The 27,087-nt window shown below is 51.1% G+C and overlaps 1 protein-coding gene across 2 annotated transcripts; it reads right to left on the reverse strand.

Annotated features, from left to right (window-relative positions):
• Nucleotides 1-2: 2 nt before the first annotated feature.
• On the reverse strand, nt 3-26,990 carry LOC112605649 (proprotein convertase subtilisin/kexin type 7). Of its 2 annotated transcripts, XM_025355318.1 has the most exons (17): nt 26,493-26,990; nt 24,816-24,935; nt 23,843-24,322; nt 22,690-22,824; nt 21,628-21,793; nt 20,393-20,483; nt 19,167-19,221; nt 18,544-18,682; nt 17,618-17,718; nt 13,994-14,161; nt 13,462-13,569; nt 12,872-12,974; nt 3,817-3,973; nt 2,898-2,992; nt 1,990-2,083; nt 1,606-1,723; nt 3-1,281 (listed from the first exon to the last, which is right to left on the reverse strand). In XM_025355318.1, exons 3-17 carry the CDS (start codon nt 24,308-24,310, stop codon nt 922-924), a joined length of 2,358 nt encoding a protein of 785 aa, XP_025211103.1. In that variant the 5' UTR covers nt 24,311-24,322; nt 24,816-24,935; nt 26,493-26,990; the 3' UTR covers nt 3-921. The 2 variants fall into 2 exon arrangements, with proteins under 2 accessions (XP_025211103.1, XP_025211102.1); XM_025355317.1 differs by lacking the exons at nt 24,816-24,935; nt 26,493-26,990 and having other exon boundaries at nt 23,843-24,701.
• Nucleotides 26,991-27,087: the final 97 nt, after the last annotated feature.

Below are 27,087 nucleotides of genomic sequence, written 5' to 3' on the forward strand. Positions count from 1 at the left end.
AATTGTTTGGAAGGTTTTTATTTTGGAAAAGCTGTGCAGAAAAAAATTCAAGAAAATGTTGCTGTGAGAAGAGAAAAACAAATCTTAAGCATTAAAAAAAAATTCAACCAACTAGCTCAGAAGAGGGGAGAAGGCCAAGGTTGAGAGAAGAGTCACAGCCTGTCAGGCAGATAGTTGGCCTCCGGCAGGAAGGCCATTTCCCTGAGCACTTGCAGAGGAAGACAGGGTGGTGGCAGGACTGGAGTGGCAGTGGCTCCCAAGGCTCTCTCCTCCAACACGCGCGTCTGCCATCTGCTCTGCAGTCCTGCCCCAGGATTCCCTAGTGAAGCATCTCAGGCCTGGGGGAGCCGTGTGTATCCCAGCTATGCCAGCAGCATCATACCAATCGTGGGGGCGGAGGTGAAGGAGCCAGGGGTTCATTCAAGGTTGGCTTCTGATCAGGCATCTTGGGAATGGATGATGGAGGTAGCCGCTTTCAGGACAGGCATGTCCAGGGGCTCCTCCCAGCCTCTACCCCAAAGTCCTCTTCCCAAGTGACCCCAGTGACGTTTCCATTGAGATGCGCTCCTGGCTATGGCAGGCATCTTCTTAACTCATGCTTGGGTGGGGGTCCCCCATGTGTGGGGAACCTAGGCAACCGGCTTGGCCCAAGAGAGATGAGGATGGAGGCCAACCCAAAGGCGGCACCAATCCCCTGTCCAACACCTTCTCACCGAAAGTTCCCGTTTGGCTGGAGGAAGACCCTGTGGCTCTGACCAGACTTCTCTGGCAGCAATCCTCTGCCATTTGTATCTTAAGAAGGCCCTCACCCTCTTTGAGTGGAGTCAGAGGATTCCACATGTAAGCATCAGGGCTGCTTTCTCTCAAGAGCTCCCTAATTTTGGGAAAGAAGAGCCTGTCCCACACTGTCAGGCCCTGAGGTCAGCAGATCTGCTCCTCCTTCCCGTGCAGTAGGTCTCGGTGCTGATGAGGGCAGTCCAGGGTGCTCTTGTTCTGAGACAGGCTCCACTCCCCTTGCTCCAGCAGGTCTGGGACAAGGAGGTCAGAGGTGGTGGAAAGGCCCCCGCTCTCTGTTTCCACTTCGTCTGGATCCTTGCTGCTGCAAAGTGGCACTGATTCTAGCTCTGTCCCTTCCTCCTTGGCTTTCCGGCTCCGATGGGGCCAGTGGCAGGGTCCACTCCTACAAACTTGGTTGGAAGCCACATTCCTCTGGCTCAAATATACTTCCAGCATGTAGTAAACGGTCCAGAAGACGGTGAAACAGCCTACCAGCACCAGGGTCTGGGGTCGAGGCAAGCACCTACGTGAGGCACTGTTTCCTGAAACCTACAAGCTTTCTCAGCCCAGGACAATGAGCTCAGAAAGTCTTTTTCCTTCTAGGGACTGCCTTTTTCACACAAACTCTTCCCCCTGCCCCCTCCCCCGACAAGACCTGTCCTATAAGAGTTAGGCTAGCAGGGTAGGAGCAATGCTATGAAACCACTGCTGGGACCCAGGTCTTCCCAGTCCTTCGCCACGCAGGTCACCCCGAGAAGCACACTAAGAACTCCATTCCCAAGACAGGACAGTCCCATCTACCCGCAGCTTGAGTCTTGGCCCTAGTACCTTGAGGGTGTTGGGGGTGATGGTGTAACCATCTTCCTCAGGAATTTTCAGCCCCGGTGGGCAGGGCAGGGTGAAGTCATCATGCAGGTATTTTCCACTCATGGCACTCTCTAGCAGGCTGTGGAGAAGAAAAGAGATGAGGATGCCCCACTGACTGTGGTTCCTATACCATCTGCCCTCACCCATCTTCCCCTCTTACAGCTGAAGACAGGGAAGCCCCACAGCAGAAAGGAGAGGCCCAGACTGAGTTCCCAGCCCAGGGCTCCATCTCTCGGCTTGAGGCTGCAGCTGGGAAACACAGCCGGGGTTCAGAGGGCGATGGGCTCCCTAGGCGGCCCTTCCCCTGTGAGTGGCCTTCCGTCTGACACATGCAGCTTTACCCACCTTTGTCTGTCCCTGATGTCTACTGGACTCCACACAGAGCCATATAGGGTCAGCTGCCATTGCCGGAGGATGCCGACCTGGAATGACTCATCCCCTAGGGCAGCAAGGGGCAGCTCGTGAGCCACGCCCCTCTGTCAGCCATGCCAAACAGCAGAGGCCCTGCCCACCCTGCCACCCAAAGGGGCTCAGGCCACATGGTCTGCTCTAGGAGCTGCCTCACTCTGTCCCACTGACCCCAGGATCTGCAGAAGGGCCTCACTGGGTGCCCCTAGGGATGGAAAAGGTTGAAAGGTTGTACTCCAAAGCAGAGTCTTGCTTTTCTCTCCCATATTTTGGGGGTTCAGCTGGGATTCTGCTTGGAGAAAATGTCTTTCTACCAAATTAAAGCAAGCTTTGAAAACCACTGGTCTAGTGAATACCTAACTTGACTGGAGGATGGGAGGGTTGAGCTCAATTTCCAGTCTATACGCTGACACTAAAGAGATTCAAAATTCATGGACATTGTGACCTTCACTTATGGTGACCTTCCACAAGTCACCTCAAACCTCTGGGCCAGTTTAAAAAAAAAAATGGTGAAATGAGTCCTGCCCTTACCTGCCTACCGGTGCTGGCCGAAGGATGGTTATACGTAAAAGGACTTGAAATGTGGTTTCAACAAGGACTTTTGTTGCTATTCTAGGAAAATGGGTGGGTCGCTCCTCCAGGGAATATGAGAGGCAGTATAAATGAACAGTTTCAGATAGCAATGCCCATTTCATGGATGGGGCACACTCTTGGCATCAACCCTCTTGGTCCAATGGCAACCCTATATATTGCACACGGGACACTTTCTGTGGGGACTCTGAGATGCAGAGGGACCAGATAACAAGCAGGAAAGGCAGGGCCTGGTGCGAGGGCACGAGGCTCACCGACATCCCTGACGACAAGCCTGTAGGTCCCTCGGGCTCTCTCCCCCCAGCATCGCACAGTGGAGAAGGTCCAGTCGTTGAAGCCGTTGGGATCCCTGAGGAAAGAACACAGCAGAAACAGGTGGAAGGCGTGGGCCAGAGAGCTGACCTTCCCCCAGCAACACTTTCTCCCTGTAGTAGCCATGGAAACTTGGGAGGGTGCCCCGAGGGGTTCTCAGGTGCCCCTTGCCCCTGGGGTCTCATGGAAGGAGGAACTTGTGTTAACGTGGTGTGGTGGAAAAAGCAAGCATGGAGTGTGCACAGGCTTGGAATCCCATGGATCTAGGTTTATTCTTATTCTCTTGGGCACTTACTAGCTCCATGACTTGTTTCCTCTTTTTTTTTTTTTTTTAGAGACAGGGTCTCACTCTGTTACCCAAGCTGGAGTGCAATGGCATGATCACAGCTCACTGCAGCCTTGACTTCCTGGGCTCAAGTGATCCTCCCACCGCAGTCTCCTGAGCAGCTGGGACTATAGGCATATACCACCATGCTCGGCTAATCTTTAAATTCTTTGTAGAGACGGTCTCACTTTGTTGCCCAAGCTGGTCTTGAACTCCTGGCTTCAAGTGATTCTCCTGCCTTGACCTCCCTAAGTGCTGGGATTACTGGTGTGAGGCACCACGCCCGGCCAGTTTCCTCATTTGTAAAAAGAGGTTACAAAGTCTAATCTACGGGATTCTTAGAAGGATTAGAGAACATGTATGTGGGGTGCAGGGCCTAGCACTTGAAGAAGGCATGTGATGAAAGGCTTCCAGCCGCCAGGGATAGCCAGTGCCACAGTAGTTTAGGACAGTGCCAGGATCCACTTCTCCCATTTCTTTTCCTTGGAAAGGCCCTTGCTGGAAAGGTTGCTCAGGCCTTGGGCAAGTGTACGTACGAGTCCATGCTGCGGGGGGCGCCGATGAGGGACATCATGCCGCTGGGGCAGAACAACTTCAGTTCCAAGCTGCCGCGCCGGGGGTGAGTAATGGAGACTGTCACTGCCACATGCTCCAAGGTCTTCAGCCCCGACATCTCCAGGTCCATCCTGCTGACTGTGGAAAGTCAGGCTGGGCAGCTGGGAAACCAGCCCACAACCACGCCTTCACTTCACCCCCATGTACACAAAGACACACGCTCACTGAAGCCACATACAAATGTCTACGGCAACCCTTACTGGGACCTCGCCTATACTAGTAAATACAATGGAGTTGCTGCTCTCAAATTTACAACATAGCTTCAAGTCTAGTTGGGAAGACAGCACATACCCAAGACACAATATAAGAATCCAGTAGAGCAACTTCAGTCATTCATACATCCAAAAAATTATTTACTGGATACCTCCTACATTTCGGGCACTGTACTAGATGCTGGGAATATAAAGATTCTTATTTAGGCATGGTCCCTGTCTTCTACCTGCAAGTGGAAAATGACATGGTATGGGAAACATACATAGTTGATAAGGGAAGAGAAATAAGTCTGATGATTTTAGGCACACAGCAATGAGATACGCTGAAGGAAATGAATACAGATTGGCAGAGAGGTTTGGTAGAGGGCATTGTTGGCAGTGGAAAAGGCATGAACAAAGATGGGTGAAAATGCACACATTTCACTGAAGACTATGCACAGTTAATTTTTAAAAAATGCTGGTGGATAAATTTCAATGAAATTATGTGAGTGAAAATAACCTCGAAAGAAGCATATAGCCGGGTGTGGTGGTGTGCACCTGTGGTCCCACTACCGGGGAGGGTGAGGTGGGAGGATCGCTTGAGCCTGGAAGGTGGAGGCTGCAGTGAGCCATGCTCATGCCACCACACTCCAGCCTGGGCAACAGAACAAGACTCTGTCTCAAAGAAAAAAAGAAAGAAAAATGACGTGTAGCACACAATTCCATTTACGTGATGTTAATTGAAGTAACATACCTGCAGAGATAGAGAACAGATAAATGGGTGCCAGGGGCCAGGGACAAGGGAGGGGATGGGTGTCGCCAGAAAGGGGTAACACAAAGGAGTCTTGTGATAATGGAATGGTTCCAGATCTTGTTTGTGGTGGTAGTTATGCAAGGCTACATGTGATAAAATTGCATACAGCTACACACGCGCATATATAAATATTGACAGCATGTATATCTGGTGAACTCTAAATAAATGCTGTGGATTGTACCAATGTCTATTTCTTGGTTTTGATATTATACTTTAATTGTGTGAAACATTAAGATTGGGAGAAGGGTGCATGGAACTTCCCTTGTACATTTCTTTGAAACCTCCTGTAAATCTACAATTATTAAAAAAAAAAAAAAGAAGAAAAAAAAAAAACTACTGAAGTGGAAGACTCAACTGGAGACTATTAAGAAATTAGGCCGTAATGAGAACGATTCTTTTTTTTTCTTTGTTTTGTTTTGAGACAGAGTCTCTCTCTGTCGCCAGGCTGGAGTGCAGTGGCATGATCTTGGCAGCTCACTGCAACCTGTCTTCTGGGTTCAAGCGATTCTCTTGCCTCAGCTTCCTAAGTAGCTGGAACTACAGGTGCCCGCCACCACGGCCACCTAATTTTTGTATTTTTAGTAGAGATGGGGTTTCACCATGTTGGCCAGGATGGTCTCGATCTCTTGACCTCATGATCCACCTGCCTCGACCTCCCAAAGTGCTGGGATTACAGGCGTGAGTCACTACACCTGGCCGAGAACAATTCTTTTTAAGCACCCTTTCTTCCATTAATTTATTCCAGGCTAGGCCTGGTGGCTCACTCCTGTAATCCCAGCACTTTGGGGGCTGAGGCAGGAGGATCGCTTTAGCCTGGGAGACATCATCTTTACAAAAAATTTTAAAATTATCTGGATATAGTGGTAAGCACCTGTGGTCCCAGCTACTCAGGAGGTTGAGTGTGAGAGGATGGTTTGAGCCTGGAAGGCTGAGGCTGCAATGAACCGTGATTGTGCCTCTACACTCTAGCCTGGGCAACAGAGTGAGATCCTGTCTCCAAAAAAAAAAAAAAAAATTACTCCAATATGCAAGGCAGAGTGCAATGCCTTCATTTTACAGACACAGTAGCTCAGAGGGGTACTGAAAGTAGGGACTGGATAACCTAGGGTGGGAAGGGCTTTAAAGATTTTTGTTTTAAATAAGCAACTAAGAGCTACTATAGATGACTGAGCAAGGACAGGGGTTTTTGTTTGTTTGTTTTTTGAGACGGAGTCTAGCTCTGTCACCCGGGCTGGAGTGCAGTGGCTAGATCCTTGGCTCGCTGCAACCTCTGCCTCCTGGGTTCAAGTGAGTCTCCTGCCTCAGCCTCCCAAGTAGCTGGGATTACAGGCGCATGATACCATGCCCAGTTAATTTTTTGTAGTTTTCGTAGAGATGGGGTTTCACTGTGTTGGCCAGGCTGGTCTCGAACTCCTGACCTCAGGTGATCCACCTGCCTTGGCCTCCCAAAGTGCTGGGATTACAGGCACGAGCCACCATGCCCAGCCTCATTTTCTATAATTCCATCTGTCACCTTTTCAAAGCCAACGTCCCGTTTCTTTGAAAACAACCTCCCTTCCACTTTCCCCACTCTCTTCTTGACCCCCTCATTTTCCCACAACCCCTCAAGTTCCTTTCTCCTAACTGGCTGAGATTCCACGGCTCATCCAACATGTGTGTTTACATTCTCAAGCTCCCTTCGCTTTCTGTCCTTTCACAGCAATGTTTGACAAAAGTCAAACACTGGCTCAGCCTGATTATCCATCTTCTTGGCTGGACCTTTTTACTAGCACCTTTCCTACTACAAATGAAAAACAAACCCTTTCTCAACTCTTCACTTTCTTCCACCTACCACTGTTAAGAGCATGGGCTCTGGAGCCACCGGGCTTGGGTTCTAATCCCAGCTCTGCCACTTACTAGCTGGGAGAACTGTTTCCTCATCTGTAAAATGGGGCCAGTAACAGTACCTACTTCATAGGGTTGAGACAAGGATTAAATAGTTAATATACCTAACGCGTTCAGAATGGTACCTAGCTAATGTTAAGGCTACATATGCGTTACACATTATTTATTTTCCTTTATTGTCAAAATTCTTGAGAAAACTGTTTAGATTCACTATGGCTACTTCTTACCTTCCCAATTGTCCCTGACATTTTTTTTCTATCAAAATAGTATGCAAGAATTTAAATGTACGTTGGCGCTAGCGTGCTTATAATGAAAAAACCAATTCCCTACCACCTGGGAGCTACTCCCCAGAGGCAAACTTTTTAAAATGGTTTTTAATTGTTTTCTTCTGGGATCTACTTTCGTGTTTCTAAACAGTAAGTGTTATGGATATTTCATGGCTTATCAATTTGAGACATTATGTATTGACTTTCAATTATGGCAGATGAGAATTTAACAAATCATGCCCACACCTTTTCCCCAATTGTCTTCACAAAATAATGACATTACAGTTTTTTTTTTTTTTAGACAGAGTCTTGCTTTGTCGCCAGACTGCAGTGCAGTGGTATGATCTCAGCTCACGGCAACCTCTGCCTCCCAGGCTCAAGCCATACCCCCACCTCAGCCTCCCTAGTAGCTGGGAACTGTAAGTGTGCACCACCATGCCCAGCTAATTTCTGTATTTTTTTGCAGAGACAAGGTTTTGCCATGTTGGCGAGGCTGGTCTCGAACTCATGAGCTCAAGCGATCTGCCTGCCTCAGCCTCCCAAAGTGCTGGGATTAGAGGCATAAGCCACCGTGCCCGGCCACCAGTTTCTTTGAGAAGCCTTCCCTTTCTTCCCTAGCAGCAGGAGACATCTCTGCTGTGCTCTCAAAGCACCTGTGTTGTCCCTGTTGCAGTGCCTACAACACTGCACTATGCCTGTAAACCTGGCTGTCTTCCCTACCAGGTTGGGAGCTTGTTGAAGGCAGGAACAGTGTCTTATCCCTAAGTCTCTAGAACTTAATACAGTACCTGGGATGAAGTAGGCCTCGAGTATTAGTAGAATGAATAAGTCGATTGAGAGATATTTCACAGAAAAAAACAAAAAGATTAAATTGCAAGGGAAAGGGTTGGGGAAGACCTGGGGAGAGGTGAGGGATATAAAGGGATGAAAAACTCTTGAGTTTCAAGTTTGGGGGCCTAGGGAATGGTGATGGCACTGACATAAATGGGAAAATCTTAGAAAGCAAGCCAGCTTTTGAGAGGTGATAGTGAGATCTAAAATTTTGTACATGGTAAGTGTAATGCATTGATGCAACATCAACAGCACACAGTGATTTAGGAACAGAAAGATGATGGAAAATATTCATGCCATAGTTAGAGGAGAGCAGTGATGTGGCAGAGAAGGGGCTTACAGGAGAGAAATGACATGTTATGGAACAGAATAGAATCCCAAAAGGAAAAGAATCCCAAAAGGAGTGCTTGTCTGTGTTCGCAGTGTACATAGTGACATGCTACATCCATTTACTTCTTAGTGTGGATGGGGACTTGGGTGGCAGTACAGATGAGTACACTAGTACTCTCTCTACCAGAATTAAATGAGTCAATGCATTAAATGAGCTAATGCCGAGAACACTGCTTGGCACATAAAAAGCATCTTATTATTTGGCCTTTGGTAAATTGGAATGTTTTTCTTTTTTTTTTTTTTTTTTTGAGATGGAGTCTTGCTCTGTCACCCAGGCTGGAGTGCAGTGACATGATCTCAGCTCACTGCAAGCTCCGCCTCCCGGGTTCACGCCATTCTCCTGCCTCAGCCTCCTGAGTAGCTGGGACTAGAGGTGCCCATCACCACGCCCGGCTAATTTTTTGTATTTTTAGTAGAGACGGGGTTTCACTGTGTTAGTCAGGATGGTCTCGATTTCCTGACCTCGTGATCTGCCCACCTCAGCTTCCCAAAGTGCTGCAATTACATGCGTGAGCCACCGTGCCTGGACTATTTGCCCATAATCTTATGGAAGCTATGCTCTAGTTTCTTATCCTTTCCACTGGTGAAGGATCAGAATAAGACATTTAGGTTGAGGACTCATTTGTGGAGAAGTGGTAGCTAAGGTCATAAACACAGCTGCACTGTCGAGGAGGAGGATGCAGAGTGAGGAAAGGGTCAGGAAACAAGCCTTAGAAGACGCTCACAGTTCAGGAGTACAAAACAAGTACCTCAGGCAGAGACGGCAGAGGAGAGCTATGCAGCCAAGAAGGCCACAGAAGCTACAGGAGGAGAGAGGTTGCAACAAAGGCCTCATTGATAGGGTCAGAGTGACAAGAATATTAAAAAGGATGAACCCTGAACCAATCCCTAAACCGGTGAGGAAAGGGGCACTATGGGTAAGAAAGCAAGTCTTCAGTGGCAGAGGGAGTGTGTGAGAATGGAGAGAAATTGCTTCAGTTCATGCATTTGAAAAGCTTCCTGGCTGGAGGCGGCAGGGACTTGCATTTGAAGGCAGAAGGGAAGAATCAGCCGAGAGGGAAATGTTGGTTAGAGAGGGAAGACCTGGAGAGGAGAAGAAACAGGACTCACTGCACAGGCAGAGGCTTAGCCAGTATCCTCAAGACTGCAACAACAACAAAAGGAGAGATGCAAGTGGGAGTTCAGGCACCTTCTCATCACAGACTGAGCCCCACTCTCCCTCCTACCCTCAGGTAGAGACTTCACCTCCTGTCAGTGGGGAGAGATAAAGATCTGTCTTGCTTTTTAGCAGCACTTCTCAATATGGCAGCCCATAGCCACACATGACTATCTAAATTAAAATGAAGTATAATAAAACTAAAATTTAGCTCCTTAGTCATATTAGCCTTATTATTATTATTATTTGAGATGGAGTCTTACTCTGTCATCCAGGCTGGAATGCAATGGCGCAATCTTAGCTCACTGCAACCTCTGCCTCCCAGGTTCAAGCGATTCCCCTGCCTCACCCTCTTGAATAGCTGGGACTACAGGCATGTGCCACCATGCCTGGCTAATTGTTTGTTTTTTTTTTGAGACAGAGTCTCGCTCTGTTGCCCAGGCTGGAGTGCAGTGGCATGATCTCGGCTCACTGCAAGCTCTGCCTCCCGGGTTCACACCATTCTCCTGACTCAGCCTCCCAAGTAGCTGGGACTGCAGACGCCCATCACCACACCCAGCTAATTTTTTGCATTTTTAGTAAAGACGGGGTTTCATTGTGTTAGCCAGGATGGTCTTGATCTCCTGACCTCGTGAACCACCCGCCTCAGCTTCCCAGAGTGTTGGGATTACAGGCGTGAGCCACGGGGCCCAGCCAATTTTTGTATTTTTTTTTTTTTTTAATAGAGTTGGGGTTTCACCAGGTTGGCCAGGCCGGTCTTGAACTCCTGACCTCAAGTGATCCGTGCCCCTCTTGGCCTCCTAAAGTGCTGGGAGTATAGGCTGGGTAGGAGCTACCGCACCTAGCCTATTATTATTTTTGAGACAAGGTCTTGCTCTGTCACCCAGTATGGAGGGTGCAGTAGTGCAACCATGGCTTACTGCAGCCTTGACATCCTGGGCTCAAGCAATCCTTCCGCCTCAGCCTCCCAGGAGGCATGCACCACCACACCCAGCTAATTTTATTTTTTGTAGAGATAAGGTCTCACTGTGTTGTTCAGCCTGGTCTTGAACTCATGAGAGTAAACAATGCTCCTGCCTTGTCTTCCCGAAGGCATTACAGGTGTGAGCCACCATGCCTGGCCAACCAGTCATGTTTTAAATGTTCAGTAGACTCAGATGGCTAGTGACCACTGAACTGAGCAGCATGGACATAGAACAATTCCATCATTGCAGAAAACTCTTTGGGACAATGCTACTCTAGAGTCTTAGAGGTATTTCACCTCCTCTTCTATCTCAGGGATGTTCAGCTCCCTCTGCTTTATAAAAAGTTCACTCTCCAGCCCCCAGACACTGAATCAACCAGGTCCTGGTGGAAAACAACTATAACTTGGCTGCCAAAGGGGTTAACTGACTGCCTGGGACTGAGCTGCTCAACTCTTTTTTTTTTTTTTTTTGAGAAGGAGTCTCACTCTGTCACCCAGGCTGGAGTACAGTGGCGCAATCTCGCTATCTCAGCTCACTGCAACCTCCGCCTCCCGGGTTCAAGTGATTCTCCTGCCTCAGCCTCCTGAGTAGCTGGGATTACAGGCACCCGCCACCACACCCAGCTAATTTTGTATTTTTAGTGGAGATGGGGTTTCACCATGTTGGTCAGGCTGGTCTCAAACTCCTGACCTCAGGTGATCCACCCACCTCGGCCTCCCAAAGTTTCCAAAGTGCTAGGATTACAGGCATGAGTCCGGGTACCTGGCTTAACTCTCATTTTAACTGGACTTATTTCCTTCAGCCTCCAAGCAAGCCCACAAACTTATTCGTTCTGTTTTGTCTGCTCAGAGGAAAATGTGGTCGTGTTGGAGGAGAAGACAACTTCACTGGCTCTGAAAAGCCAATGAAAATAGTACTTTGCACAAAGTTGTGAATAACTCTGCATGTCAAAATTACTCAAGGCAAAAAAAAAAAAAAAAAATCCCCCAGGGAGCTGGGGGGAGGGAAAACTCTAGTAAAACTTTTGCTTGCTGCCCTTCCAATAGGTAAAGGGCTCCATTAGCCAAACTCCCTAAATTTTTCCCTCCCTTCTCTTAATCCTGCTTTCTCCACTAGGCCACCTCCCACTCTTCTCCACCCAGGCAATCTGCCCTTCTTTCTCTTACTTTTTAGTGACAAGCAAGCAGTTGCCAGATGCCTCAATGCCTAGGGTAGACATTCCGTGGCAACGTCCCCTGGTCAGCTGGAAGCAGAGGATGACGAAGCTGGGGAGAACATATTACTCTTTGAAGTCACTGCCCTCATTTGACAGATGCGACGGGAAATAGCCGTGGATGGAAGGTGCAGTTGAAGGCACACTATCTCTAAGACACGCAAGCGCAAAGCCAGGGGGTTCCAAACGAACTGCATTCCTGGAAATGTGTCTGAACTTCTCTGACTTGGCTGATGCCTTATGCCCTTTCCAAGATAACATTCCTTTTACGGGAAATGAAGTGACTGGCCTGGGGTTTCATTCCACGTGGAGGGAAATTGGGCAAGTGCTGGACGTGGTTAGGAAAGAGGAAACTCAATTCTTCTCAGTGAAACCTCCACCCGAGGGAAGCTACCCCTCAGCCTCCCTTCTGAGTAACCTTCTCTGGCCATCCCTTCTCCTGCCATGGCTCTCGATTGATCACTAGGAGGACAGAAAAAGTGAAGACAGTTCTGGTTTGGGCACCAGGCATAGCATGCTTCCTCTGCAAAAAGTAGCGAATGACTCACGGAAAAAGAATCCCCCAAGGAGCTGGGGGCAGGGAAAACGCTGGCAAATGTGCAGACAGGGCATCCTCTAGCACAAGCATCCTGATCCAGCCACACTCTCCTCTAGCGAGGGCGTCCGCCTCTTCGCTCAACATAAAACCAGGTCGCTGGCTTAGAGGATACACCCTCTTCAGACAGTCCTGGTTCACCCTGGGCACCACGGAGGCGGAGGCAGAGGATGGGTCACTAAAGCCTAGGAGACTTCTACAGACCCTCTGTCCATCCCCAGCAGACCGCATCTGACTCTATTAGGTAAGCCTAAGAATCAAAGGAAGAAATGCCAAACTCCTTTACTTCATCTGGACACCAAAGGACTGACCAGAGTTCTCTGGCAAGATCTTAGCATGGAAGTCACAGGAACTTCTCTGAGCTCTCGCCCCGGTCTCGCCTCACTTCCCCAAGCCCTAGTCCCATGCCTCCCACCCGCCTTCCTCCTCAGTTGCTCTGCTGCTCCTTTTCACTACTAGGAACCCAGGAGAAAGGTCTTGTTTAAGCAGCCGGGGCAGCCAACTCAGAAGCAGTAACATGTCCTAAAATGGTCAAAGAAAACTCCACAGGTTTGGCTGGAGCTCAGCTCCGAAAGGGGGTAGAATCTGGCAGGGAGGACGAGTTTAACTTCCTTGTCACCCAGCCCCAAACCTCAGGCCTAAGATTAACCCACTTTGTGCTGATTACTTACCATTCCACAGAACCTCCAGGGAACGGGGGGACTGCGGAATCGCCTTGTTTTCTTTTAACATGGGACTGACGTAGGATGCTAAGTAAGGGACAGATGTCCAGATCTATGAAAGGAAAGGAGGAGATGGCAAATCAACAAACAAGAATGATCACACCCACATTCTCACAAACACACACGCCCTTGTCAATACGATCTTGAAGGTTTAGCTGTCTTTATTTTTCCACTCATCACCTTCCTTTAGCCCTCGGCTCCTTCTTGCTCTCCGGAATGCTATGTACAGCCCCTAGTTAAGGAACCAGAGGAAATGGCTGTGTCCAGGGTGGAGGAGGGGAACCAGAGCATCCTGAGTCCCATGCATACTCAGGTCCCATTTACTCTATTAGTAGTTTGGAAACTTCAGTGATAGCACTGAGCCTGCTTTCTCATTTGTAAAATGGGTATCAGCTGGGATGAGGGTTGAAGTGGTTAAATCAATGAACTGAACGAATATTTACTAGGCACCTATGATATCCCAGGCAACGTTTGGGGCATTCAGCCCCGACCCTTGGTCCCTCCACACAGGACACCCTGCCCTGCCAACACCTGTTCACCTTGGCTGCATTCACGAGCCTCCAAGCATTGAGCAGGCCGAAACCGTGCTGGTGGCTATGGCTGAAGCCTGCCTCGTTGGTGACCCACTCCGCACGGCGATCCTCGTACTGAAAGGACAGAGGTCCTGGTTAGTCTCTTGCATTGCCAGTGTAGTCTCAACAATCTAACTCTGGTTTCCCTGCTTGCTCTGCCGGCTGATCCCGTCCATGCTCTCCCACTGTGGCTACTGGGAATGGATTCCCCAAGGGAAGCTGGGACAAAAGGTCAAAGCCCATGATGTCACCACCCCAGTGGCTTGCTTCCAGAGAGGGGCCAGGAGGCACAGCCAGAGCTCTCCTTTGCAGATAAAATGAGTTTAGGCCTGTGGTCTTTGTGGGGTCCCCACACCTGTTCTTTACATATGCCACTCTGAAAGGGACTCTGAAAGAGACTTAGTATCTAACATTGGGACATTGAGAATCTAAAGCCACTGGACAGCCAAACTCTGGAGCAGTCTGGACCAGGCCACTTGTCTACCTGCTGGTATCTCACCCGGGTGGCGGTGAAGACAATGATGTGCTGGACGTCACGCCACGTGAGGCAGGGCCGCACCTGCAGCATTAAGGCTATCATGCCAGCTGCCAGAGGCGCTGCAGCTGAGGTCCCCGTGTGGCCCTCAGTGCAGCCAGTGCCCTTCTGAAGGTCCCAGTCAGTGGTCACCTGGAAGTAGAATGGGAAAAGGAAGCGGGTTAGAGACTGAGTTTAAGCTGGGGACAGTGGTGTGCACCTAGAGTGCCAGCTACTTGGGAGGCCCAGGCAGGAGGATTGCTTGAGCACTGGAGTTCAAGGTTATAGTGAGCTCTGACTGTGCCACTGCACTCCAGCCTAGGTGACTGAGTGAGAACCCATCTCTAAAAAATAAAAAAATAATAATTTTTAAAAAAGAAGCTAGAGACTGTGTTCAAAGTTGTTATGGGGGGAAGGTACAGGGCTGGTCCTCAGAACAGGTCTCTCAGGTGGACCCTTCCCTTGCTACAGCTGAATCTTTGACTAGAGAGGGACCCAGTAGTAGGGCAGGTCCTGGCCTCCTAGCAGAATATCTGGAGAACAGAGACAAAGATAATAAAAGTTACTTTTGAGGGTGTGATTGTTGGGAAAAGGAGGTAGAGATAGGCAAGGGCTCCCATCCAGTGCAGATAAGGGTTTCCCAACTCTTTTCTTTTTTTTTTTTTTCCTTGAGACAGGGTCTCCCTTTGTCACCCAGGCTGGAGTACAGTGGTAAGATCATAGCTCACTGCAGCCTTGAACTCCTGGGTTCCAGCGAGCCTCCTGCTTCAGCTTCGCAGGTAGCTGGGACTACAGGCGTGTACCACTGCACCCCACTAATATTTTTATTTTCTGTAGAAACAGCATTTCGCTATGTTGCCCAGGCTGGTCTCGAACTCTTGGCCTCAAGCAATCTTCCTGCCTTGGCCTCCCAAAGTGTTGGGATTATAGGCATGAGCCACTATGGGGGGGGCCTCCCGATTTTTGCTCCTAATATTCTTGCTCCCATTCCTAAATTCTCTATCCCATCTCCCAACTCCAAACCCTTCAACCCCCACAACCAAGCTAGACAGAGGTAGTGGCCAGGGGAGCTACTGGGCCCAGCTGGAGCTGGGACAACACTGATGGCACTATTCGAGGAAATCCAGTTTGGCATCTCCATGACAGGGGCTGGAATGATGTCGGCATGAACACGGGGAGTATGTTCCAGCAAGAAGACTGTGTCCTTGCCCACCCCAGAGCCCTGCATGGACTCAGAGTCTATAAGGCCCGCCTGCCCGGCTCTACAGCTCTCAATAGGACAAGCTGCCTCACTGCTCTGGGCCAGATGCCATGAAACCCCTTCTCTCCGTGTGGTTCTGAGGTGGGGAGTGAGAATGGGGCAAGGGGAGGCAGTGTCTGCCTGGCATCAAGCTCTTTTGGGGCTGTCATCAACTTTGGAGCCTCAGAGGGTTTAGCTGAGGCGGGCCCTGCCTAAATCTGCTCCACTCCATAGCACTTGGATCTTTGGCCCATGGTGTCAGTGCTAACACCAGAGAATTTCTTTCTTCTAAACTTCTCTTCTGGGTCAGATACCAGGGTGGCGACTTCTGCCAAGAGCTGCCCTTTCTCCACTGTACTCACTGCTTCCCTCCCAGCTGTTAGAGCAGCTGCCAAGAGATGTAATTTTCACCCAGCCATGGCGCACTCCCAGAAAAAAAGGGAAAAGCACTCTCCAAGTGGTAGTCTCAATGAGAGTGGGAGCCTGGTTTATGCAAGGGAGCGGGTTGATTTTTTTCCCTGTTAAGGAAACAGCCTTGCAGTGATAGTCTGAAGTGCGGCTGTGAAGCCCACGAACTTGCCTGGGGTGGCAGGAGCCACAGGCAGGCATTGAAAAGTCCAGAGAAGCTTTGCTTCCCTAGGGAGCCAAATGGTGGGAAGCATATGCCCCCAGCCTCTGCCCTCAGAAAGACAGCTCCACCCAGCTGCCCTGGTCATTGACTAGAAACTGGCAACAAGGAGTTTCCATGGCAAGGACATTCCAAAGATGGGAACTCTGCTAAACACACTGTCTTTTCATTTCTGGGCAAATTACAGTTCAGATGGAAGAGGGTGGTGAGGGTGAGAAGCTGAGGTGAGTTAAGATGAGAAAGGCCAGGTACAGCAGAACAAGAGTGACATTATGTTGTAGAACCTTCTCAGGTCCCTGGCCTGAGCAGGGTGAGCTGGCTTCCCTAGAGTTCTGCCAGAGGGTGGAGCGTGGTATGTTCCTGTTCTTCCTCCTAACCCAGCCTGGCCTGCAGTGGGTGCCCTCTGTGCACACAGCCCAACCTCTCTTCCCTCTCTAGTCCACTCCCTTTTCTCTTCTCCCTGGGGCTAGTGGGAGGCGGTAGTAGGGGTCAACTGGCACAGAGCCTTGGAACATTGTGTTGACCAGAAGTCATTTATTGGCATAACAAAATTTTAGTTTTGGAAAATAAATTGGACCCAGCAGGAAGACAAAGCAGTCTAGTTCCCAATGGCCCCAGAGAGACCTCCCCACTCAGCCACTGGAGAAATCTGACACCACCTGGCTCCAGCCCAGCTCCTGCCTAGAGCCTCCTACGCCCACATTACATGGTTGTGGGCAACAGGGACAGGCAGGGAGCTCTAGGATAATGGTCTAGAGGCCTGGCTTAAACCTGCTGGGATGACGCTAAGCCCAGTTGGGTGTAGGTGATCATCTTCAAATTCTTTAAATGGGTTCCACAGGTTAGAGAACCTCCACGACCCTGCTCCAATCTCATTTGCTATGGCTCCAATTTTAGCTCCAGAGAAAGAGCTCTCTCTGGTGTTGACATGAGACACTCCCCAACTCCTCTTCCCACCCATCCCATAAAAACCACCACCAGACTAGCATTACTCCTGAAGACGCACATGACCAGAACTCAGGATTTACCTAAGGGCTGAAGGGCAATGGAATGATGAGTTTTTTTTAAGTCCACAGAAATTAGCAAAATCTCAAATTTTACCAAAGGAAGACATTGCAAAGAAGTTGTTTGTGCATTTCCTTGAGTGTGAAAAAGGTGTTTAATCCATGTGACACTTAGTTTCTTTTTTTCTTTTGAGAAGGAGTCTTGTTCTGTCAGCCAGGCTGGAGTACAGTGGTGCGATCTTGGCTCACTGTAACCGCCTCCTTGTTTCAAGTGGTTCTCCTGCCTCAGCCTCCCGAGTAGCTGGGATTACAGGCACACACCACCACACCTGGCTAATTTTTGTATTTTTAGTAGAGACAGGGTTTCGCCATGTTGGCCAGCTGGTCTTGAACTCCTGACCTCAAGTGATCCACCCGCCTCAGCCTCCCAAATTGCTGGGATTACAGGAGTGAGCCACCGTGTTTGGCCCCATGTGACACTTAGTTTCACATGGGGAACAGTGTGTATATTTGTCCTAAATCCAAATTTCTAAGATAAAAGCATTCCCAAGAAGTATTCAGAGTCCCCGGGTCTGCTCCTCCAAGGGTGGCATGCCTTAAGAGATCCAGCTCTGTGGGGGAAGAAGAGCCTGAGTGTTGGGGCCGGGAAGCAGGGAACAGTAAGAAGCGCTGTGATGCCCGAGACGTGAAGTCTTGTGGGAAAGGGGCAGGCCATGGAGGGCCCGGGAGGCACTCACAATGCTCCGAAGCATCTTGTCCCCACCACTGAAGGTGACTGCCAGCATGGAGGCACATTCTTCTGCATAGAAAGGCATGTGTCCCTCCTCATCCACAGCTCCTGGGGACAGAGGAGGGAAATGAGAGCTGAGATGAAGAGGGGATCCTGTGGCAGGGGCTTGCTAATGTCAGTTATCTTGGAGTTATCATCCTGGAGGGCTGTCCTGAGTTTGAAACATGATCTGAGCGGCCCACATCCCTCAGAGTGGTCCTGATCCTCTTCTAAACAGGCAGTCTCAAGTGGCAGAGGGCATTCTGTGCCGCAATACCATTCTTTCAACAGGCTCTGGGGTACAACTGGAAGCCTTCTACCTTTATACCCACTTATTCATTCACATGCTCACTGTTTTCAACATTCATTACCCATCTACTGTGGGTCACACCCTGTGCCAGGCATCAGGGCCATATGGAAAAGGCCGCAGTCCTGGTCTCAAGGAGCCTAGAGTCAGGTAGAAGTCAGGTAAGGAAATAAACGCAGTTGGGGTGGCAAATGCTAACTGGGAGCACAGGCAAAGGGCACTTAATTTAGGCCCGTGGGCAGTCAGGGGAGGCCTCCAGCAGGTGGAAGGTGGCCCACAGAAAGACAGGCCACAGCAGAGGCCTAACCAGCTGTGGTGGGGTGGAGGCAGCTTGGTGATCTCCAGATGATGGCTTGAAGGTGTTCCCAGGGTATGTTGACATCTAAGGAAGTCCCAAGGTCCTCTGCAAGCAAGGCTAGTCCTATCTGAGCCCAAAGAGATTATTGTGCTCACACAATAACCTAACCTAACCCTAACCCTCACCCTCACCCTAACCCTTAGACACACACAGAAGCTGGGACAAGACGTGTGATACCCTAAGCATCCGGTGACACACACACAGGAGCACAGAAACACTGGGAGGCTACCTATGGTGACCGTGTAGATGGAGTTGGCGTAGCCATCGTAGTTGCAGTTGTCGTTGTGTTGGCCTCCATTGCCACTGGCTACCACAAAGATACTCCCAAAGCCCTGGCGACCAGCAATCACTCCGTGTTGTAGGGCAGCCTGAGGAGCCAAAACATCAGGGTGTCAGTTGAGGAACCCACAGAAAGACCTCCACCTACTACATCAGTCACCCTCTCCATCCCTTCTAGAAACAAAAGGAAAAAAGTTCAAAGGGCACTGGGATGGGGAAAAGACTGGAAGATGGACCCTGGATGTGAGGAGGGAGCTAGGAGTTGGCCCAGGATGTGGGGCAGCTGTGAGTTGAATGATGACTGATGGACACCCTCTACTTATCAGAGGACAGGGTGGGGCCGGGCATGGGAGCTGAGGACAAGATGAAAGGGAGACAATCTCAAAGTACTGTTCCCTTTCCCTCTCTAGCAACAAAAGTCCCCCAGGCTTCCTGCCCCGACGTTCGGTGTTCTCTTCCTGAAAGGAGACTGCGCATGGAGATGGAGTGGGAAGATGGGTCAGCTTGCAGCAGGTCTTCTGGGACTGAATGAAGAACGCATCCTGTCTCTTAGTCTCTGTGCAGGCCAGTTACCTTTCCAAGCTGATGGGGGCCATCCACTGTCTTCCCATCATCATCTGGTCCCCAGCTGTTGAGAAATAAATACCTAGAGGGGACAGCCAGAGCCAGGCTATGGCTACCCACCCAGCGCCTCCCAGTCTCGGCTGGCTACCCTTTGACCTGCGGCTCTTAACTCCTCCCAAGGGTTCCACTTAAAGGCTTCTGTGATTAAAAGGCACAGGGTTCAAAGGTCCATCCCCTCTCCAACGTAGAAAGCAGAAGTGTGCTAAGGCTCTTCTTTTCCTTGTGAATGTCCCCATAGCCCATAGTGGCAGAGAGGGACAGAGGTCACTCATCTCCTGATCTAGGGATCAGAGACATGTAGTTTTTTTTTTTTTTTTTTTTTTCCTGAGACGGAGTCTTGCTCTGTCGCCCAGGCTGAAGTGCAGTGGCACGATTTTGGCTCACTGCCACCTCCGCCTCCCAGGTTCAAGCGATTCTCCTGCCTCAGCCTCTGGAATAGATGGGATTACACGTGCCTGCCACCACGCCTGGCTAATTTTTGTATTTTTAGTAGAGACGGGGTTTCACCATGTTGGTCAGGCTGGTCTTGAACTCCTGATCTCAAGCAATCCACCCGCCTCAGCCTCCCAAAGTGCTGGGATTACAGGCGTGAGCCACCGCGCCTGGCCCAACTCGTGGGGTAGAAGGCAGAGCACCCATGAACTTCTGTGGAAGCTCCTGGTTATCAGGCTGAGGAGTTCTCTATTCTGTCTCTATCAGGAAGTGTACCCTGTGGATGATGTCATGGATTTAAGGGAGGTATGCTGGGGGAGGAAGAGGTGCCATCAATGCTATGGGGGCCCCCAACCCCATTTCCTTCTTGTCCAGTCCGGCACAGCCATGCCCTGAAGGTGCAGTGCATTGACGTGGGGTGGGGGATTGGTGTTGGGCATTCAGCTGGCCTGTGGTTGGAGAGGAAAGCCCGCTTTCTTGCAGAGGCCTTAGGAGTTTAGAAAACAAATAAATGTGCACAGGCCAGGGCTTCTCATGTGGCAACCTGATTACGGCGGTGGCAGGGGCTTAAGGTTGAGAGCCCAGTGGCTGGGAATCTAGAGAAATGAAAGCAATGGATGTATTAGCTGAACCCAACGAGGAGACCCCTGCTCTGGCTGAGTCAGCCCACTTGGTTGGGCTTTCATTGGCAGATTTGTCCCAGGTGCTCCAGACTCTTGCTCTCATGTGCAGCTCTGCCTCACCTGCAGCTGTAGATGTCATTGATCTGATAGTGCTTGTTGAACGCCACTGCCTCCATGCTGTCTGTGAGAGGTCCATCCAGTACCCGGATACCTAGGCAATGAAGGCCACAGCAGCTCCTCACTAATGCTGGTCTCCTAGCTGGGGAACTGGGAGGTGGGGAGCCATATGTGGGAGATTTATTTTTCCCTACATGCTGTTTGTACATTTTGCAATTTTTTTTTTTTTTTCTTGAGACAGTTTCACTCTGTCGCCCAGACTGGAGTGCAGTGGCATGATCTCGGCTCACTGCAGCCTCCACCACCTGGGTTCAAGCGATTCTCCTGCTTCAGCCTCCCAAGTAGCTGGGACTACAGGTGCATGCCAGCATGCCCAGCTACGTTTTGTATTTTTAGTAGAGATGGGGTTTCACCATATTGGTCAGGCTGGTCTCAAACTCCTGACCTCAGGTGATCTGCCTGCCTTGGCCTCCCAAAGTGCCGGAATTACAGGTATGATCCCTGTGGCCACCGCGCCCAGCCCATTTTGCATTTTTACACCTTGTATATGTATTACTTGTCCCCCCACCAAAAATATATATAGAGAGAAAGAGACAAAGTCTGGCTCTGTCACCCAGGCTGCAGTGCTGTGGCACTTTCAGAGAAGGGACTTGGACAGGGTTTCTGGCTCCCCCGTAGTCTCATTTATGGAGAGCTACTGCCCTCTGCTGGAGTATAAGAGGAATACAGTTAGTCAATTCAGTCTGTAGGTTCCCAAGCACTCCTAATAAGGAGTTATGGTGAGGGTTTCCCCATTCATTCCTTTCACTTTCGGCCTTAATGGACAGAGGTTGAGTGTGAAAGAACCACAGAACCACCTCCAGGGAGGAATAGGGCTTCTCAGCCCTCCCAAAAGGATAGAGAGCAGCCCATGACCATCAGTGTGACTGGAAGCTGGAGAGCTGGGAAACGCAAGGGCTGCCCCCATAGACGTATCGGATCATAGAGAAAGAACCAACAAGAAGGCACTTTGTAATTTATGGAACTACAAATAGAAAAACATGTTTGAAACACCACTGCACTGAAAAATAAATGAGCTGATATGTCCTACAGACACCTATGATAAACACCCTTGCTCTATGCTATGTGTGTCAGCTGGGCTATGGAATAGAGAAGTTTCAGAGTAGGGAGGGGTGCAGGAAATGAAGACTGTGGTCACAGGAGCAGCCTACCAAGGCTAGGCTGGAGGCATGAGTTACCTGCGATGCGGCTCCCATAGGCCACGCCCACGGCACAGAAGCTGTTGTTGGGCACAGCCGCAATCTCTCCTGCACATCGCGTGCCATGGTGGTTGCCATTCTCCACGTCCGGGTGGGGCATGGGGTCAGGGTCATTAGAGTTGAGGTCATAGCTACCCTCAGGGCTCTGAAATATTTCGGAGGTGACATGTGGTCATTCACTGGTTAGAGGGGGGTCAGGTCCTGGGATTCAGGGAGAGAAAGGAAATGGGAGTTTGGGACTCAAAGCTAGGGCAATAAGCTCATTTCTTTGTTTTTGTTTTTGAGATGGAGTCTCACTCTGTTACCCAGGCTGGAGTGCAGTGGCACAATCTTAGCTCACTGCAACCTCTGCCTCCCGGGTTCAAGCAATTCTTCCACCTCAGCCTCTCGAGTAGCTGGGACTACAGGTGAGCACCAACACGCTTGGCTAATTTTTGTATTTTTAGTAGAGACAGGGTTTCACCATCTTGGCCAGGCTGGTCTCAAACTCCTGACCTTGTGACCCGCCCACCTTGGCCTCCCAAAGTGCTGGGATTACAGGCGTGAGCCACCGTGCCCGGACCCAATAAGCCCATTTCTATCTGCAAACCACACTGGCTAAAAGATATGAGCAAAGGACACTGGGGCAAAACTGAGAAGTGCCACAGCTCCCAGCAAACTTCTCTTGCCCATTATGCGAAGGTGCCTACAGCTCCATGGCTTGGGAAACCTGGAATAAAAGGCAGGTAGGGCTCCCTCGAGGCCACGCTTCAGAGAGAGGAAGGTACTCGGATTTCCAACAAGAGGGAAGCTGCCTGCAGGGGCCATTCCTCACTCCTCAGAAAAGGACTAGAACTGGAAGCAGGATTGCTCTCCCTTAGAGTTAGAGCCACCTGCTGTGCCTTGACTACCAGTCTGGAATGCTGGCTCGGGAAAAGGAGAGGATGAACCCCATCTCACCTCCCAGGCTCCTTTATTTGGCCCAAAGACCTCTAGAAAAAGGGCCAAGACTGAGGCAACACCAAGAAGGAGGTAAGACGTGGTGGGTGAGGGGCCACTCACATAGTTGGGTGCAATATCCTGGATGGTGTGTTCCACTCCATCATCCACTACCACCACTGTCACCCCTCGCCCAGTCACATTGCGCTCCCACACACCCGTCACGTTGATGTCCCTGCCCGGGCTCCGTCGGTTATTCTGTAAGACAGACAGGGTGGGAATCCAGTGACACACAGCCCAGCCCAGAGGGAGACGAAGTTATAGCTAGCAACCCCTTTTCACCCTTGGCCTCCACCAAAGAGCCAGACAGAGATTGCAGGCCAATAGGTCAGGTGGGAACAGAGCAAAGAAGGGGCAGGTGAGAGCTCTGCCACAGCCTTGGATTCCAGGAAAGTTTGCCATCAGTCATGGGGGATTCGGGGTGAAATGGAGGCTAGGGTGAAGGGTTGGATGACACGCTTCTTTTTTTTTGTTTTTTGAGATGGAGTCTCGCTCTCTCGCCTAGGCTGGAGTGCCGAGGCGTGATCTCAGCTCATTGCAAGCTCCAACTCCCGGATTCACACCATTTGCCCGCCTCAGCCTCCCGAGTAGCTGGGACTACAGGCGCCCGACACCACACCCGGCCAATTTTTTTGTATTTTTAGTAGAGACGGGGTTTCACCGTGTTAGCCAGGATGGTCTTGTTCTCCTGACCTCGTGATCCACCCGCTTCGGCCTCCCAAAGTGCTGGGATTACAGGCGTGAGCCACCTCGCCCGGCCGGATGATACACTTCTTATGACAATGGTAGTATCGTATCACTTATGTCATAGCGTTTACTATGTGTCAGGCACTGTTCCAAGTGCTACACATGTATGCATTCACTTACCCTAACCATAACTCTATGAGGTGGGCACTACTACAGTCTCACTTTACAGATGGGGAAGCTGAGGCACAGAGGTTAAGCAGCTTGCCCAAATGCACATGCTAGTAAGTGGCGCAGCTGGACCTTGAGCCCAGGCAGCCTGGGGGCACCATCTGTGCCCTGAGTACTGCAGAACACCGGCTTCTAGAAGACAATAGGAGGGAGGGAGAGCTGAGGGAAACACCACAGAACCGGGAAATGGTCCCTCAGGCGAAGGATGGAGGTGACTGAAGAGCGATATAGTCAAAAGCCCACTAAAGAACTGGACTGGAACCTACCCACCTGAAACCGCACACTGTAGGACTGGACTCACCAGGTGCCACTGCTGTGGGTACTTGGGGTCATTGAAGTGGACGCTGCGTTTGGCCCGCCTTAGCAGCCTCTGCTCTGAGTGCCAGCGCACAGCTTCATGCCCAGCCAACACAGCCTCCACCTGCTGCCGGATGGCCTCCACCTCCAGAGCCGGCCTGTGCCCAGCAGGCTGGACAAAGAGATAGTGCCCTTGAAGCTCTCCGATGCGTCCAGCATTCACCAGCCCTGCTGCCTGGGCCAAGGCATCCGCCTGCTGCTCCAGAGTCTCTTCCTCCCCGTCACCTTTCAGGCTTTCCAGGTGCACAGCCCAGCTCGGCCCCCCTGGGCCCTGGCCATCAGGCCCACCTGTCCCTGCCAGGCCCATGACCCAGGGAACCAGTAAGAAGAGCCCAGCTAATTCCAGCCAGAGGCAGGTGGGCAGGCCCAGGGGGGCATCCAAGTGTGGCACTTTCTGCCTCCCCTTCGGCATCAGAGCAGCGGACTGCAGACAGAGAAAAAGGATGTGGAAGAGATTAAAGAGTTGGTAACTGCAGGAATCTGAGAGGGAGATGCTGAGCCATCCACGCGTTCCCCCTGGAAGTCCCCAAGCCATGCCTTTTAAATTATGAAACATCTGATCCTCTCTTTCTGTTCACATTTATCCCTGACCAGCAGGGATAAGCCCCCAGGTGGAGTGTGGGCCAGCACTAACGCCAGCGGATGGCCTCCCACAGCAAGACAGCCAATCCTCACGACACCAGCTAATCCAGCAGGGGGTCCGGTTGCCCACAGGCACTGCACCCGTCCCCTGTTGCCACCCACGGGGCTCAAAGCACACATCGCTCCCACAAACTACTGGCTGCATTCGTGACTGTTCTTTAGGACAGACAACCTCTTCACCCCTACATTTAGAGGGGACATAAATCTTTCCCTAGCTGCCTCCTCAGTCCAGTTGTCCTCAAGGCTAATTCCCCATAACAGGGCCCCGTGCCCACCTGGACTCTACATGAGGTTGAGCTCCTGGTCTGGCTAACCACGCCACACTCATGTTGTGCAAATGGAGAAAAGGCATCACTTTCACCGTGAGTAGTGTTGACTCAGCAAAGGCTACAGACCTGTGGGGCCCAAGAACAGAAGAAACAGCGTCCCACCAATCCCAGTGCGACCAGCAAAGGTTAGATCAACTCCAGGACCAGGGACCAGAGAAACTTAGTTGTCATTTTCAAAGATCTAAAACTGGTCATAGACTGGCGCAGAACTGGTACGGTGAGGCCAAATCAGTATAACACCCAGAAACCCCACTTCCTGTGCTATCATGCCACCCTCTTTTCATTTTTTCCCCTAGAGGCCTAGCAAAAAACTGTTACCAAAATGCCTCCCGAAAGAGTAGGTAATAACGTCCTAGAAGTCCAGGTGGTAGTGAACTTCCTGATTTGTCTACCTCAGAAGGATATCAGGGAAAGTGAAAGGAGGGAGGAGGCCGGGGCGAAACAGGGGGAAGCCAGAGAGTGCAAACAAAACAGAACAGGCACCAAGGACAAGCAGGCAACCAGGAGAGAAGGAATGACGAGGGAACCTCACTAAGCAGCTACCCCTGTGCTGAGCTCAGGAGGCTGGCTTCAAGGAGAGGACTCAGGCTCCAGACTGGGCCTCCAATTGCCTGGGTTTGACAGAACCAGGTAATTGGTCTTAGGAGCCCTCAAAGAAAAAAAGAGTCAAGTAAGAACTGGGGGACAGACAAATGGGGTGACAAGACATGTGTGTACCTATGGTGGCTAGGCTTCTTCAAAAGCCTTTGTTCTCCACTGAGTCCACCCTGGGGCAGGGCTTAGTACTCAGACACACACCCAAGCAGCTCTACGTCAAAGCATTCCAGAAAAATGGGAATTTTACTGAAAGACTTCCTGGAAAGGGAAAGGAGAACTTATGCCACCTCTCCTTTCCCTCTAAAAATCTTCATACTATATTTCTTCCTCTCTTTTTCTCTTAGGTTTCCAGGTGTATTCCCTCTCAATCCCTCCCTGCCCCGGGAGCCTCAATTCTCCCAAGATATTTAGGTGTCTGCAAACTCTACTAAGTAAACAAACAAACAAACAAAACCCTTGTTAGCCAGACAGTGGCCCCTCTAGGCAGGCTCCTTCAGACTCAGAGGATCCCACCACAGATGTCCGGAAGAAAGAGAAGCACGAGCTCCTTCTGTCTCCCAGTGGCAGAGCAGCATTTTTATCCCCCAGGCTTCTGGGAAAGGAACCTTAAATGCCCTCTGAAAGCAGGTCTCAACCTCTCCCAAGGGCTAGGCCTCTCTTTACAGCTCTTCGTTGACAAGGAAGAAGAGAATGGGCAGCCCAGAGTCCAAGATCCTGCTCCCAAGTGACTGTCCTCGCTGTTCTACACCCGGCTCCTAGAAGCCAGCTTGGGTACAGGATCAGTTTCCCGATTCCCCCTCCATCGGCCTCGATCGCTCCGTGCAATGTGCCCCCTCTCCTCATTAGCACCCACATTATCCTGGAATCCTGGAATCCTGGACCCTGGGGCCCCATCTCCCTGGGGTCCCCCACGTCAGGACCTCAGGCACCCTCTGTGCAGCTCCCTCATCCTCAGACGCCGGTTCCTCCCACTTCTGGGCCCCCCTGACTTCCCAGGTCCAGCCCCACACCTAGTTCCCAACTCACCGGCCCGGCCGCAGCTGCCGCCGCCTCCCTGCGGAAACTCGCGGCTTCCCGGGAGCCGGAGGAGCAGTGACAGCAGCATCACTTCCGCCCGCGGCGCAGCCAATCAGCGCGGCGCCTGCGGCCCAGCGACCCCATGGGCCCCAGCAACCGGCGCCCGGGGTCCGGCTCCAGCGGGCGGCCTCCGCAGGCAGGGGCCGTGCGGGCGCTGGGGGCCGAACCCGCGGGCTCCGCCTCCCCGAGTCCTCGGGGCATCTTCCACATAGTCCCTCTTCAGAAGGTTCTCCTTCATGGCGTCCTCTGTAAAGGGCATTTCTGTTCCGACCTTTAAAATCCCCTAGTTGCTTTTCTCCCTCTGACCGCCATGGCCCCGACTGTCCCTGTAATCTTTCCAGAGGGGATCCTGCCCCGCCAGGTCGCCTTCCTTCTCGCAGTCGGCTCTCCCTTCTTCCCTGCGCCCCGGGAGAGTCCACCTGTATCTCAGGGGTCTCCTGCAGCATCCCCGTGCCCCGGCGGCGCCAGCTCTCGCCGCCAGAGGGCGCCGTCGGGGGCGGCGCGGCGCCACCGCGGCCTCTCCTCTCGCGGCCGGAGGCTCGCC

The sequence above is a fragment of the Theropithecus gelada genome, chromosome 14 (genome assembly GCF_003255815.1).
Source record: "Theropithecus gelada isolate Dixy chromosome 14, Tgel_1.0, whole genome shotgun sequence".
Taxonomy (NCBI): domain Eukaryota; kingdom Metazoa; phylum Chordata; class Mammalia; order Primates; family Cercopithecidae; genus Theropithecus; species Theropithecus gelada.

Coding starts and splice junctions, on each gene's coding strand:
- LOC112605649 (XM_025355317.1), bottom strand. CDS start 24,454: ATGTTTCATAATTTAAAAGGCATGGCTTGGGGACTTCCAGGGGGAACG. Junction 19,222..20,392: donor AATGACATCTACAGCTGCAG/GTGAGGCAGAGC, acceptor ATTTCTCAACAG/CTGGGGACCAGATGATGATG. Junction 17,719..18,543: donor CATCTACACGGTCACCATAG/GTAGCCTCCCAG, acceptor CTCTGTCCCCAG/GAGCTGTGGATGAGGAGGGA.